Raw genomic sequence first — 16,356 nt, forward strand, 5'->3', positions numbered from 1 at the left:
TGATTGTTTTTATGAGTGGGCTGGCAAAGGCACTGATCTCTGTGTTGATCCGTGTGGTTGACTGTGGTTGTACTGTGTATGTGCGCGTCTGCTGGTCTGTCTGCAGGAGCAGGTGCTCAGCCTGGCTGCTGGATGGGCAGGAGAAGCCCCTGGCTTGAATTTGGCTCCAGCAAAAGGGGAAAGAGAACCCTTTGCGGTCCCAAAGTCTGCTGGACTCTTACCTCTCACAGTATGAGGTTCACGTTGGTTTTAGGCATACTGAGCCTTTCACTGCATAATAGACCCTCCTAAATCTTAAACCTCCTTATGTAGCAAGATTTTTTTTCCACTACTGGCAACAATTTTGGATCTACCTATCATGTATACTGCTAAACAAAAGCCCAGCATATACTGACTCCATCAAGAAGTAGAAAATACATATAGAATCACAGAATGCATTGAGCTGGAAGGGACACCCAAAGATCATCTAGTCCAACCGCCCTGCAGTGAGCAGGGACATCTTTAGCTAGATCAGGTTGCCCAGAACCCCATCAAGCCTGATCTTGAATGCCTCCAGGGACGGGGCCTCCACCACCTCTCTGGGCAAACTGTTCCAGTGCTTTACCACCTTTATGGTAAAGAACTTCTTCCTAATATCCAATCTAAATCTACCCATTTCTAGTTTAAAACCATTGTCCCTCATCCTATTGCTACATGCCCTTGTAAAGAGTCCCTCCCCACCTTTCCTGTAAGCCCCACTCAGGTACTGGAAGGCCCCTATAAGGTCTCCCTGGAGTCTTCTCTTCTCCAGGCTGAACAACCCCAACTATCTCAGTCTGTCCTCATAGGGAAGGTGCTCCAGCCCCCTCATCATCTTCGTGGCCCTCCTCTGGACCCACTTCAACAGGTCCATGTCCTTCTTGTATTGTGGGCTCCAGAGCTGGATGCAGTACTCCAGGTGGGGTCTCAAGTCCAGCACACTCTGACAGCCTTCCTAACCGATTCAAACTACTAGTCCTGACGACGTAGTGCCTAAATTGAAAAAAAAAAAAAAAAAGAAAAAAAAAGAAAAAAAAAGAAAAAAAGAAAAAAAAGAAAAAAAGAAAAAAAAAAGAAAAAAAGAAAAAAAAGAAAAAAGAAAAAAAGAAAAAAAGAAAAAAAAGAAAAAAAGAAAACTTTCCTTTCTATTCCTTGCTGACTGCAATTCAGATTGAGATTTCACATAATTCCAACTGAGGGTGCAGTGTAAGAACATTTTCAGAAAGCAACAGAAATATGTATCTATCAAGGGTTGTAGAACTACAGGTAGAGAAGGCAGACAAATTCATAGAGCTCTGGAAAATGTGCAGAAGCACAGTTAATTTTTTTTTAGCAGGATAATTATGGAATCATTTGATTGTACAAGTCTGACTTGTTTGATTGGGTTTTACACAAATACAAGATGAAAAAGACGCTCCTGTGTAACATACCAGGGTCTGTGCTACATTACACTAAATTCCAAAAGAGACTCCAGGCACATCACTGCTGTTTACAGTCCCTTAATACAGCAGTTACACAAAGTACCAAGAGTTTACAAAAAAGTCTTACAGTTGTCTTCTAAATACCTGTGCCCAGTGACTCCTCACACTGGCACTAAAGCCTGGACTTCTAAGAACATCGGATGCTACTTTGGATGAGAAAAAGAGGGTCAGAGCAGGGATCATCATACTGAAATAGCTATATAAAAAGCTTAACACTTGGGAAATAAAACTTTTTAAATGAAGCTGAAGTACACAATACTCCTGCAGGCCAGTTAAATCCAATTCTGACTAAGAAAAATCTTAAGGGTTCACTGACTTTAAAGCGTGAGTCACTATGTTGAGAATAATTCTGTTAGCACTGTGGGTAAAAATTGTTGTTAAGCTACTGAATGCATACTATATATAGAATTTAACTTTCCTTTAGCTTTTGTCTTATATTTGAGACCCATTCTTCATTGACAAAAAGAAAAAAAAAAAAGGAAATCAATGAAAACATTTTACAAAAATGTTGTAGAAAAACTCAATGTAGGAAAAAAATCAACATTAGATCAACAGTGTAATTATCAAGCACTCTTAAGGCATAAAACTTCAAAGTTGAAAGCTCAATACTGCCTTCTAGCATTTATACTTTAAAATAAAATCTGTGCCTCAGACAGTTACTTAAAAAGTTAAGTTTAAATCCTCTTTTCACTCCGGGACATAAAATGGTAATTAAAACAAACAAAAAAATACATTAAAGTTCAAACCAAATAGCTCTTCTTCCCCTCAGCCCATCTTGTGAAAAACATAAAATTTTATCGCAATCTTCCATCTCCAAAAGTTCTTACACAGAAGGTTTAATTTCTTTCCTACACATACATCCTCATTTAAAAATACAATACATTAATATGTTTTTTAGGAAAAAGATTGATGTAATTGTTCCATCTTTACATATATTTTGCTATTAATATCAATGACGAGGTGGTAGGGGGTTTTGTTGTTTATTTGTTTCTTTTTTAGTCTTCTCTTCACTTTCAGCAATGTTAGACATAAATCTCCAACACTCCTTCAATGTTTTGCAGAACTCAACAGCTGGATAGTCAAGGAAAGTCAACTTGAATACACAAAAGAAGAAAAGCTACAGTAGATTCAACAGTTGTAGTTCTCAGTTGGGAAATTACGAGCTAGTTTAGGGAAGAGAGGAAACTTAGTCTTTAGTGTATATTTGGGGTGGAGCATGGATGTGGAAGGGTCTTGCACAGATGAATTAATGGGAGACAGAGACATGCTGTGATTATTCCAAGAGCAGAGGAGGACAGGAAAAACAGATAGGAAACAGAAGTCTAGAAAATCAAGCTTCTACAGTTCTGCTGCTCAAGAAACAACTGCTTGATGCTGGTAATTTCCCCACTGCGCAATGTGGCTGGGAACAAAAGATTAGTGCAGACAATTTTTTATAGCCAGTTTAGAGCTAGACATAGATTTACTGATTAATGTATAGGGTGAAACAAATCTGTGTCTCTGGAGTTTTCACTGGGTTTATTACCTAAACAGGTGAAGACTAGAAGCAAGAACCACTAAAAGGGGAGGGGAGGAAGGAAGTAGTTCTGTCTTATTCAAGGACACATTCTGGCTCCATCTTGTCCATCCACAGCTGTTATCAAATAATTAGCAGCAATACGCTATTCTAAGTCAGAATTAATCATCTTTTCATTTTCTAGCTCTATTGAAACTGAAGGAGATAATTTCTTACCAAGTTCTAAAACATAGCAGATATTTTTAAATAGAGAAATAGGCTAAGATAATGTGAAATAACAGCCTCGTCTGAGGCTGATTTGTGTAGTTTAAATGCTCTGAAGTGCTATACTCTCGATGTTCAATAATAAATTACAAAATTCTGATGAAACCTACTGTATAGCCTAGGTTAAATCTGTGAGACAATTATAGCCTGAATATCTGTTTTCCATAATAAATCCACATGGTACGTCTTATGGGGATTTGCATGAGACTATGCAAAAGATAAGTTTCTGATGTCTTCCCTTCTTTTATTTGCATCCTGAATATCTTTTTTTTCCTTTCTCGCCTTTTGCAACATCAGCAGAGCATGCTGAAGTAGATAAATCATTTCCTTATATAGTCAAAGGAATGTAATGTTCTACTCCTTCAATTCAAGGGATTGTTTGTAAATGAACAGTAACAGTGACTTTCTACTTATTCTTACAGCGTTGCCTTTCACTTCATTAACTTGAAGTTATTTTACTAAAACTGTTGGCTGGATTTGCAAAAACATATAAAGATATGTCCACCATATAACTTGTAAAGAAGGTAAAACTCAAAGATAAAAAGAGTGCATATAACAGGCCGTGTAGGTATATACAAAATATGGCCTGAAGACGTCCCAGAAAAGTAAAAAGAAAAATATTTAAGTTTTATTGTTCATTGTATTAGAATATCATGTTTTGATGTACCGATACACCAAGCACACGTTTCAGTGCTGAAAAGCTTATCACTCATTAACACTATAATTCCCACTGCCTGCAACTAGGTTTTTCTGCAAGGATATTTTTGAGCACAGATTCCCCAACTATTCATTCACACAGTGCAGGAGTGCCTTGAAACATGACACAGAAATTTCTATGCTGATTACTGATTATCTCCACGTGAGGAAAGTCTTAGATACGCTGTGGTACCTTTAGAGAGCTCTCCAAGGTTTCCCATGCTGAGAGTAGAGACAACCTCCAGTCACGAATGCCACCACCTGAAATATATTGTCTTTGTCATCATATCTCTCTGGAGATAAACATGGCTTAGACTGCATCACTCATGTTGCCATGTAATGTCCTAGTACTGACGCCCTCTTTAAAAAAGCATGCTTCTCTCTCAGCTATAACATGAGAACACCGCTCTTTTATCATGGTTTCGCCTGGTTAACAGAGGTAAGTCAGGGTGATTCAGAAATCAGGAAAATGCCATGTACATGGAGTAGGAAGGGATCCCACGCCTTCCCTTCTGCTGGAAATTTCACTAAGTGAATGCGCATCTGTACAAGCTTCCGAGTGCCATGATGGCATTTCAGAGATAACAGAACAAGGAAAAATGCTAGCTGAAGTTTTAAACAAGGCAGCAGTCACACAGATAGGCCAAAGATGTCCAAAGATGGCCAAGAAGGAAAGTCACCCTGTCTTGCATACGCTGTGCTAAAGAACGCTGCAATTTTGCGGTGAGTATAAACAATAATTTCTTCAAAAGCATATGTAATCTTCAGAGTAGCAGTTCACCTGCCTATGATTCAAAACCTAATTAGGTGCAGCACAGCACCACAACTTTGGATTGATTTTACTGAGAAAATTGGTAAGGTGTGACCAAATACCTAAGCCTTGCAAGATAAGAAAGGTAAAAACAGACAGAATGGTAGTAGCAGCTCAAGGACTCAGTAAGAAACTACTGAAATTAAAAGATATAAAGACCCTATTAAAAGAAAGCAAAGAACCAGAAGATGGCAAGTCAGAAACATCATTTATCAACCCATTCCAAGAAGCAGTGGAGGCTGACCCATCCCCAAATGACTGATGACATCCTGAGCAGCAAAGATATATCCTGTGTCTCACTGGCAATATCGACCATATTAATTCTTAGCCTATCAGCATGTTAGACCTAGTTATCTACTGCATGTATTAGCCAATAAAACAAAGCTGTGTAATCTAAAATGGCATAAATCCTGCTGCATGCACAGCAAAACATGCCCACCCCAAAAGTGATCAAGTGAGGTTTGTCAGTCAAATGACAATTCCAGTGAAGACGGTATCATAATATCCTCACGAAGCTCCTAGTTGACAGACCAATTCTATGGGACCTCCATCAGTCAGGGATAATCCACCAATCTACAGTGGGATACAGTCTCCCAGCAAACCTTTCTTTAACAGACTGGTGCTGAGGACATGTGGTCCATAAATTCTTCTGCTAGGTATCCAACAACTAGTAACTCTCCATCCAGATGCAGTCTGCCATCAGCCATCCAGTCTTACATTCACAGTCACACAGCAGAACTGGAGCTAAACATGCCTTTGTGCACTGAATTGATCCAGGAGTTAATCCTGGGCCCCTCCCAGGAAGCCAGCCCTAAAGCATCTCAGGAGCACGAACAGAAGAAGCAGCAGGCTGAAAAACGGGGACACCAAAATGCAAAACCTATGAAACTGTGCCCTTTCCCAAATAAGAGAGTCAGTAGAGTAGAAAGAAAAGATGAGTTGCGGTCCTGTGAGCTGAATGTACCCGCAGCTTGAGGATCACTAACAGTGGGAGTCACTGATTGACATGACACCACATGTTGTAAAGCTATTTGATCAGTAAAAGGGCCAGCAGGTGAAAACCCCAACCAACAACCTCAACCCTAAGTTTCAGAGCAGCCCAGGTTCATTTCAAACTGCTCTACCTAGTTTTCAAATTGTTGTCCTAAATTAGGTGCTCAAATTCAGAATTGTTTATTATAGTCACTACACAATAAGAAAACCATCTCTCTACATTTAAGTTTAAAATCTTCCTCACAAATAAATCTAGACTAGAAGTTATTTACACTATCTAGAAGACAATCAAACAAAACCCTAAATCAAGAATCATGAACTTTGTTTTTCCATATGCTAGCATCTGTACCATGAGCATTAGAGGTCACTTCCAGTGACAGAGGCGGCTTTTGACTTTTGAAGACTGTATACTTTCTGAACAAATCTTGTGTAGCCCAAGTAATTAATGTACCTCAGTTTATGAACTCCTCATGTGAATAGTACATATGTTGAACATTATTGCTCAGAAAAGTAAAACTGGCACCTGAATCCTCCAAAGTTTCAATGGAATGTTAATTCCTTCAGTTTCCCTGTGAAAATGTGTGCCAAAAAGAATAAAACGTTGAATCGAAAACCATAAAAAAAAGGAAATCACTTTTTCTTTAAGTGAATCTCCAATTATCCTAACTTACTTAATTTGGTTTTTAGTGAGGTCTTAGAGTGTGTGTGTGTGCACGCGCACATACATGTGTTGGTAAGATGGATGAACAGGGAGGTGGACTGAGAACTGGCGGAAGGACAGAGCTGAGAGAGTTGTTATCAGAGGCGCAGAGTCCAGCTGGAGGCCTGTGGCTAGCGGTGTTCCCCAGGGGTCAGGACTGGGTCCAGTCTTATTCGACATATTCATCAATGACCTGGATGAAGGGACAGAGTGCACCCTCAGCAAGTTCACTGATGACACAAAACTGGGAGAAGTGGCTGACACACCAGAAAGCTGTGCTGCCGTTCAGTGAGACCTGGACAGGCTGGAGAGCTGGGCAGAGAGTAACCCTTATGAAGTACAAGGGCAAGTGCAGGGTCCTGCACCTGGGGAGGAATAACCCCACGCACCAGTACGGGCTGGGGGTCAACCTGCTGGAGAGCAGCGCTGCGGAGAAGGACCTGGGAGTTGTGGTAGACAACAAGTTGACCATGAGCCAGTCATGTGCCCTTGTGGCCAAGAAGGCCAATGGCATCCTGGGGTGCATTAAGAAGAGTGTGTCCCGCAGGTCAAGGGAGGTTGTCCTCCCCCTCTACTCTGCCCTGGTGAGGCCACATCTGGAGTGTTGTGTCCAGTTCAAGAGAGATAGGGAAGAGAGAGTCCAGTGGAGGGCTACAGAGATAATGCGGAGGCTGAAGCATCTCTCTTCTGAGGAGAGGCTGAGAGACCTGAGTCTGTTTAGTCTAGAGAAGACTGAGAGGGGACCTTATCAACACTGATTAATATCTAAAGGGTGGGTGTCAAGAGGATGGGGCCAGACTGTTTTCAGTGGTGCCCAGAGACAGGACAAGGGGTAACGGGTATAAATTGGAGCACTGGAAGTTCCGCCTGAACGTGAGGAAAAACTTCTTTACTCTGAGTGTGACAGAGCACTGGAAGAGGCTGCCCAGAGAGGTCGTGGAGTCTCCTTCCCTGGAGATAATTCAAAACCTGCCTGGATGCAGTCCTGTGCAACCTGCTCTAGGTGAATCTGCTTTAGCAGTGGTTTGGACTAGATGATGTCCAGAGGTCTCTTCCAACCCCTACCATTCTGTGATTCTGTGTGAATGTCCAGTTAATTTCATTATTAATAACTGTTTATGATGATAAAAATAGGATAGTATTGCATATGTACCTGTTTTTTCAGTCTTTTTACTACTTGAATGTCCCTTTGCTACAGAATCCAGTATATGAATATTAACTACTTCCTGACACAACCTCTGATGTAAGTTACAAATAGTTAAATTATTTCTGATTCTTGTGAGAGAACAAAGCATGGTCACAGAACGCAGTTAAAACATGGAAGAGGAAAAAGAGCTTAATTTTTTCCAATATCTTTTCAAAATAGTCCGCTAGAATGGAGAACTATTTCTCACAGCTCTATTTTTCCTAGCTCTTCAGGTCGTTCTGTGATAATGAAAGCATTAGAAAAGACAGAGTCGTCCCAGGAGCTAAGACAACCAGGAAAATCAAGTATGTTAGTTTCATTGTTTTTCAGTCTTTAAAAGCAAACACAAGAAAAAACAACTGGTGCATGCAGAATTACTTGAAAAAAAAGGCAGATGCAAATAAGTATATAATAAATAAGTCTTAAATTCTAACATTCTGGGGAAATGGCCTGAGGACCTCAGCAAAATTTATGCCATTTCTTAGGTGAAATTAATTTAAAAGCCAAATTATCCATTATCATAGTGGACTGTACATGACATAAAAAGTACACTAAAATGCTTTCTCAAATATTGTTGAATAAACTATGAAACTATAATAGTAACATGCTTCCAAAGCGCATGCACAGAATTTCAATATCTCAAATTCGATTGCATCAAAGTTGTTTAACACTGCAGGCAGCTTTTTGGAAAATGTCTTTAACAATGTATACATTTATGCAATATATTTTATCTTTCCTTCCTAAGAGCTTGGGAGTTAATAAATAAATGTATTTTACACTAAAGTAAAGTTAGATGGCAAAATTAAATAGCTAGTCATAGAGATCTCAGAGCAAAGGGAACAGAGATGAACATGAAAGACGTGACATGACAGCTTTAAAATGCAGAAGTTTCTAAACGTAAAACTTGTGCTGAAATGGGAGAGAGAAATCTAAAAAACTAGGTTCAGCTAACTGCCCTGTTTGCTGGTCTTGTTTGATGCTACACCTAGTCGTTCACAATAGACAGGCTCATTGACCACCTGGAACATCAACTAGGCCATAAAATGCAATGACTGGAGGTTGAGTGCAAAATGAAATCACAGCTTCAGTATTAGGACTGGGTGAAGTAATGCTGTCTGTGTTACCAGGAAATAGTACTGAGCAATCCAGTTATGTTGGTACTGTGAAGCCAAGGCAGGAAAAAAAGATAGTCTACTATGAGTAACGATTTCACAGCATGGCTAGTATTTAGGCTTTTTTGTAAAAGTACGATGAAAAAGTTATTTCAAGTTTTTCCAAATTATTCACTTCTCAGCCTATCTCATGATTTCTGAATTTCTCCATTTTTTAGTCAGTGAGGAAAAAACAAGTAATTAGCAGCAAGCAGTTATTCCACAAGCATAAATGTTGCTCATAAAATGATCTAGCAATCATATTCCAACAAGTCTACTAAGAAGCATATTTGGTTCCAACATGTTTTCAAAGTATTCTTTCTTCGTTATAGGGAACAGTGGTAAAGCAGTAACACCTGCATCTAATCTGCACTTCATCTTCTGTTAAGTGTAGGGAAAAAAAACAATTCTTAACATGATTCCACTGTCCCTGACTTGTGAGTGAGACCAGGTGCAAAAAAAAAGCATGCATTCACGAGCCTTATGGTCTCCCAACAAGGGAGATTAGGCTGCAGAATCCTCAGAGCAAAAGATTTATGTCATGAATATATTCAAGATAGAATAAGTAGTGGAAAGTACAATTTATGAAGATTTCTTTACTGCTCTAATATTTCTGTCAAGCGATTGCTCTGTCACTTTTACTATGCACATGGACTAGATTGTTTTGGACAATTCCTCACTGTTTCTGTGGAAAGAAAAAAAAATCTCATGACAACAGTTACGACTTTTATATATGCCTGTGTAAAATGCACATATAGGAAGTGATATGACGTCCAGATCTTTTTCTTCTAAATCCTTCTTTCTATATCAGCCAGAAATATTGTTGAGGCATAGTAAGCTTCAAGGTGGGAAAAAACCCCAAAGAGTCCGTTGCTGGGAACAGCAAGGTCTGCAACACCCTTTACAATATAAAGGTGTGGCAAGTACATCTTTGGGAAAATCACAGTATACGGCGAACTTATGAATGAAATTGAAAACAAGTCACTCTCATTTCATTTTTCTAACTCAGGTCTTCAATTTGAGATTGACAGAATTTCCTCGAGAAAAATTGTATGGCTTATTCCAATACATGTATTAACATGAAATGGACACTCATACGTACGTTTGTATGGGATACTAGCAAGGAACATTATTTTCTTTGGTAAATAATTAAGATCTGTAGAAATTATTATTAGAATAATTAAATAGTCTGTGTAAATACAGAAATCTACCTGTCTCCTATACTTCAGCAATGAATAACTTGCAATGGTTAAAATTTGATAATTCTGTGGTAATCTAAGTTTTACCATAACACTAGATAAATTGAATAAAATGGTTGCTATCATGTACAAGTCATAAATAAATTCTGGTAAAATTACAACAGTAAAAGCAGTTCTCTCCTTTCCTAACCTATCTCAGAACAGATGTGACAAGCAATGTCATCTAAAATGTAAGTCAAAAAATAAAACCAAAAAGTGTAATTCTTTCTGGATAGTTCAGGTTTATAGTTTCTAGATTTTATTGTCACATTTGAAATTATCAGGAACAACATAGGAAAACAGGGAAAACAGTAATCCGCAACAGAAAAACTACCTTAGGAAAAAAACCTACACCAAATCAATCGAAAGGACTGGAAAGTCTGAAGAGAAAGGTAAGTGCATCTAGAACCAAATAACTGTAAAGTCTATTTCCTATTTTGCATTCTGTTAATTCAGTAAAAAGTAAAAGCAGTTATAAATGCTTAACTCACTTATTTTTGCAATTTCTTACCCCTTCCTTTTCTCCTTAACTGATCCTTAAAACTAGGAAGATTTTATTTTAAAAAGAAATTTCTTTGCAATTATATGTTTTTCCTTTCTGGTACTTCAGGTTTTAGAAAACTGTGACTTGTTACAGGATAAATCAATAAAATAAGTATTGATAATAGTTAAATATATTTAAAGGATTACTTTTCAAGTGTATTCATTTGCACTTATTACAAAAAATACAATTTCTCTTTTAAAAAAAACACCTTTTAAGAAGCCTTTCAATTTAAATTTAATTAAGAACTTTAAAAAGTTATGGTTTTCTACATAGTATTTAATAAAATTTTTGTAGTGGTGTTGCTCATCTTGATAGTCTTAAAATACAAGTACATTTATTTGGATTTAATCTCTTAATTCAAAGTCTTTCCTAGGAATACATCAAGACTGCATTACAACATGGTCTCATTCACCCTTTTTATGTTACACTTGTAGCACCTGTTCTCCTGTTACGAGGTCAGGTTGCATCCCTCTTGTTTCTTTTACAGGCAATCATCACTTTGACATCACATATGACATTTGTGCTTTGATAGTAAGACATTATTCGTAAAAGAAATCATATTTCAAAAGTCCAAGAAAATGATTGCAGGGGTGAGGAAAAAATAACTGTCAAAAAATTAACAATACACGCTTCAGAGAAACTTTACTGGATATTACCTGACTATTACTTACTTACATACGTATTTTAAGTAAAACAAACAAACTTCATTGAAATGCGGTTAATTCTTGTCTCCACAAGGAGCCATATTCAACACATCAGCTGATATGTTGCACTCATCAAAACATCAGATTTCATACACGCTCTAGATTTCACCTTGTAAAAAATTCGAAGTAGAACTCAAGAAATTACTTACTTTGTGGTTGTTTAAGCAGAAGATGGAAAACAGATTCCTTACTGTTGGATTTGGATAGGGCAGTAGCACTGAGATGACAACTGGACTGCTCCCGATCTAAAAAAAAAGTCAAGGAAACTCGTTTAGAAGCCAAAATTGATTGAACAATTTCCTTAATAAAACAGCTTCATAGATAGAGGTTTTTAAAAAATACATTCTCAAATGGGAGCGCGTGGGCCTTTCTGCCCCCACCGCCCACCCCCCTATTTTACTTAAAGGTTCTCTCAGTCTTTTTCTCATTGTCACAAAAAAATGTATAGATATAATATAGAGATCTTCTTAAGTAGAATTAAAATAAAACAACACACCACCAACGAAAAACAAAGTTTGAAATTTTTTCAGTTAAATAACATCTAAAGAGTACAAAAGAAACTGTTTTCTAGGTTAAAAAATCAAATGTCCAAGAAAGCCCATGGTGATACGAGACATGGAAGAGAAGGCTTGAGAGAAATGGGTTGAGGACAGCAGTTCTGCAACAGCTGCAGACAAGAATTGCTTTCTTGATGACAAGTTACTAGATCAACTAACACAGGGACAGAGGATTCAGACATTATTTTGATTGTTTTCACTGGTTACTATCAATGTTGTGGATAAATGAAAAATGAGATAGGAAAAAGTGGTTTGAAGTCCAATTCTAGAAACGAGTCTTGGAATTGTTCAAGCAGCCAAAGGTGCCTTGCTAAAAAAATTGACACTTGCACGAAATGCCTTGTAGGAAATATATCTAGCAGTTAACTCCATGAATCTGAGCCCAACAGCCCAACAGAGAGACTATATCTGAATAATATGTCATATTAAAGGGTAGTAGCACTGAATGATGAACTGCTGACAGGAAGATATGCTACACAGGAATGCATCAAACAGCCAGGGGTAGACTGTCATTTGGGGTTACAGAACAATGTTGAAATAGCTTTAAGGAACATAACAATGAGCTAATATGTTCAGTAAGGCAAAGAAAAGCTCTTCTTTTTTATTATTTCTTGAAAACATCAGACTTCTTTCTTGTGAGAAGAGAAACAGCCTCAAAATTTCACCTCAAGAACAAAGTTTCAGGTTTTGGAAACCAGCATAGAGGTTTAAAATGAAATTTGCAACATGTAGGGAAAAACGTAAAGAATTGAAGGGCCCTTTCAAAATATTAAGATGGGTGCACAAGAAAAGCCTACACCCCCATTTTAATACATCAATAAAGCAATTGTATTGCCATCTTTCTTGACCCGTGATACTGCAATGGCAGAAACAAGGCTAGTGTGAAAGCTTTCCCTAAAAAGCTAACTATTCTGAATGAATTCCTTTCTATTTTTGTTGTCTGTGATGCAAACAAGCTGAATACTGTAACTTTCCCCTACTAGAAGAATTTCCCAAAGTTTAAAATATCTGTTATTTATTTTTTCTTTATCAGCTAAAAATTTTCACAGAACTAGCTAACTAATCTCTGGAAATATTTTTTTTTTCTGAAAAATAATTTTACTGTATTAACTTAAAAGCACGAGGTTATGCTTCATGCTGTTTCAGAAGTGCATTTACCAGTTCAGAAGTGCATTTATATATTGCACATTATTTTTTTAATTGGTAGTTAACTTCATGGTTTGAATTAAGCCAAAATCAGCACAAAGTGATGTTAGCACTTTTATTCTAAACTGATTATCCATATTTAAAACTGATCTGAAAAGAACAGATTTCTTCACATTTGTATTACTTCATTCTAACACTGACCTAAATATATGCAACAATACTTATGTCCAGTGTATTTTGCCTGGAAGAAAAATAACTGTTAATAGTAGACTTGCTTTTGAGTATTTAATTCAGTTACACAATAAAATCAGAGAAAGCAGTTTGAAAACATTTTGCAATGCACATTTAAAAAGTGGAAATCCATGCTTGGAAACCTTTGTGTAGAAAAAGACATGGCCAAGCTACTGTGCATATTAAGCTTTCCAACCTTATCTTGGAAATAAGGTAAGTTTTAATGATCAACAATATGAGACAGATATTTTAATATAACTGTGCACACACACTTATCAAAAGCAATCTTGTACACTGCCACAGATGCCAGTTTTGATAATGCAGATAACAGCAGATTTCAGAGAGGAACAGATTCACCTCCTTTATCCGATTCCTAATTACCACTGTAGCTGTAAACTTTTTTTTTATCATAGCTCTTCAAACTTTGAAATGAATACCCTTTAAAAAACAGTTGTACTTTTTTCTTGAAACTTAAAAATATATTTGGCTCATTGAAAACATGAAATTAAATTATCCATGTCAACCAAAAAATGCATTATAGGTATTAACAAACCACTAATACTTAGGGACAATTCTTATACAGGTGAACTCTGTGGGGTCTGGTTAACACTGGAGATTTCAGTAATATCAATTATTTATATCAGTTTAGTTGCTTCCATAAGGTCTTAGAAGAAATACTACATACTGGTATTTACAGAAGAGCAGTAACGTTCAACTTCAAACAGTTAAACTAGCACAAATGGTTGCTAAACCATCTGTAACAAGAGTTTGTATACTCTGTAACTCTGATCATTGACTCATATTGGGGAAAATTATCTGCTGTCAAAGAAACATTACTCCCATGAATACTCTTAACATAGTTATGAATGCTTATGTGAGTAAAAGCTGCAGATTTAAGCCATAGATAGGTATCTAAATCCTGGGAAGAAAACTTATTGCTATTAAATTCAGTAAGAAAACATCAAGTTTTAGGAGGTCCAAGATTCAATCCCTTCATCACAAATTATCAGATGTTGAGTAGGTTTTTTTTACTCTATAATTATTGAAAATAAAGGACTGTTTGTGCTACAATATCAGTCAAAATTCATAGTAAGAAACATTTCTGAGCAATAATGCTCTTGAGTTTGATAAAGATTCAGAAATGCAAATGACAGCTTCAGAAATGGTCCAGATATGACAATTCACAATTAAATCCTATTTCAATTCCTGAACTATGCAATTCTAAACATAATTCACATCTATCTAGGGCAGAAAGGTCCCGTGGAACATTACTTGGAAACAAGATACAGATAACTTCTGTAATCTTCTTCAAAGCATTAAGTAAATCTATTAATGTTGATGTTTATTACTTGTACACTTTAATTGAGATGCCTTATTTTCATTGTTGCCACTTTTAACTCTCTTAAGAAGCGGCATGTAGTCTGAAACACAATTTGTAGAGATCAAGATCAATCAAATGTTTCATTCTGCCTTCTGACTTGCTACTTTCTGTCGATTTCCCCATTCTACACTCTCTCTGGCCTCCAATAACACCAGCAAGGAGTGTGATGAGTCCAGCGCAAGATTATGTAAAGGAAGGCATTCCAGTAACTTGGTTTAATGCTAAAATATCAGCTAAGAGGTTTCAAAATGGTAGCAGCTTGGATTTTACACTACTAAACCTACAGTTTTAAGTGCTGTTCTCAGAGGTGGATTCAAAAACTTCTGTGGATTTGAGTTACCTGATGATAGGGTCAGTTCTACTCTTTGGATTAACATTTTTGAGGAAAAAATGAGTTTAAAGAATGACTAGGCTGTCACTTTTTAAGGAATAAATTAAGACTATTTTCTACTTCAGTCTAAAATGTTTGTGTTTAACTAACTCGGACAAAAGGTTACTATTGTTATGTCTGAAGTAATATTACTGTTGTTCATAATTAGCTTGTACTTTCCCAAGTGTGTTCTTGCACTGCTACAAGAGATCCTAGGACAAAAATAGGCTCTTCATGTCAAAACACATTAAAATAAAGTGTAGATCATCACAAAATGGGTAAGAGATCTGGTCTTCTCCATAACTTAGGACTGTAAATGATCTTGATATAATGTTCAGGTTTAGGTGTTTCATTAACAAACTGATATAAGCAAAATAAAAAGGGCAAAAAAAAAAAAGAGGGAAATTTGTGGAAAAAGCAACTTCAGAACTACCAAAGTTCAGTTCTTGGTAGGAAATTAAGTAATGCATCCATACTAGGGTAACTTTCTCACAAGACTGATTAGCCTTGTGGGATGGCAAATTCATTCTTAATGTTGAAAAAACTGAGTTAATTAGCTTTTACTGTACGCTGGGCTAACATATCTGCATTGCTGCGGTATATACAATATCAAAGACAGTATATTAAAATACTATTTGCTTCATTTCCAGGTAAATTATGTCTTGAGAACATGAATGTTCAACTAAATATATAGGTCATTATGGATATTATTTTCCAGGGTGTGTAATGGCCAGAAATATTAAGTTGAACTTGTGTGTCCATGACTTTGCTTATAATACTAGATTTTTATGGCCCTGGAAAGAAGGAAATGGGAATGACAGTAAATATTCCTGCAGAGACCAAATCATAGTAATGCACAACCACATCTAAAACCAGCTTGAATGCATAACTCAACTAACCTCTTGTGATTAAAAACAAGCAAACACTATTTACAGGTCAGCAGCAGCAACTGAATTAGAAAATTAACATCATATATTAAGTCAATTAACAAATTCAAGACAGCTTTTAAAGTACAAGCATGGTTTTACTTCCATAAAGACCACAGTATAAAATTTCTTTTTTTAAAAGAAAACTTTTCATAATTCCACAGCTCACAGAAACATTAGATCATCATCATGTCAGATCTACTGATGCGTTAAGAAAAATGAAGACTGAAAACTTCTGATGCATAAAAATGAACATCAGTTTTTCACTGTCTAAGCCAGTTGCCTTCGCACTGTCTCTATTACTGAAAATCTCCCTGGGACAAGTTAATGCTCTATAGTCAGAAAGAAGACTACGTTTTCACAAAAATACTTAAACAATGAAGGTTCCGCTAATGTTTCTCAGAATATCACAATTGACTAGGTTTTAGTAACAATATTTAAGC

The 16,356-nt window shown here is 36.8% G+C and overlaps 1 protein-coding gene across 1 annotated transcript in view; it reads right to left on the reverse strand.

Annotated features, from left to right (window-relative positions):
• CFAP47 (cilia and flagella associated protein 47) overlaps window positions 1–16,356 on the reverse strand; it is a 345,415-nt gene that overhangs the window by 61,503 nt on the left and 267,556 nt on the right. The window contains exon 57 of the mRNA XM_086482089.1: window positions 11,452–11,547. Coding sequence (XP_086338215.1) covers window positions 11,452–11,547 — 96 coding nt within the window. The remainder of the gene's footprint in view (window positions 1–11,451; window positions 11,548–16,356) is intronic.

Source organism: Leptosomus discolor, chromosome 1, assembly GCF_034619465.1.
Source record: "Leptosomus discolor isolate bLepDis1 chromosome 1, bLepDis1.hap2, whole genome shotgun sequence".
NCBI lineage: Eukaryota > Metazoa > Chordata > Aves > Leptosomiformes > Leptosomidae > Leptosomus > Leptosomus discolor.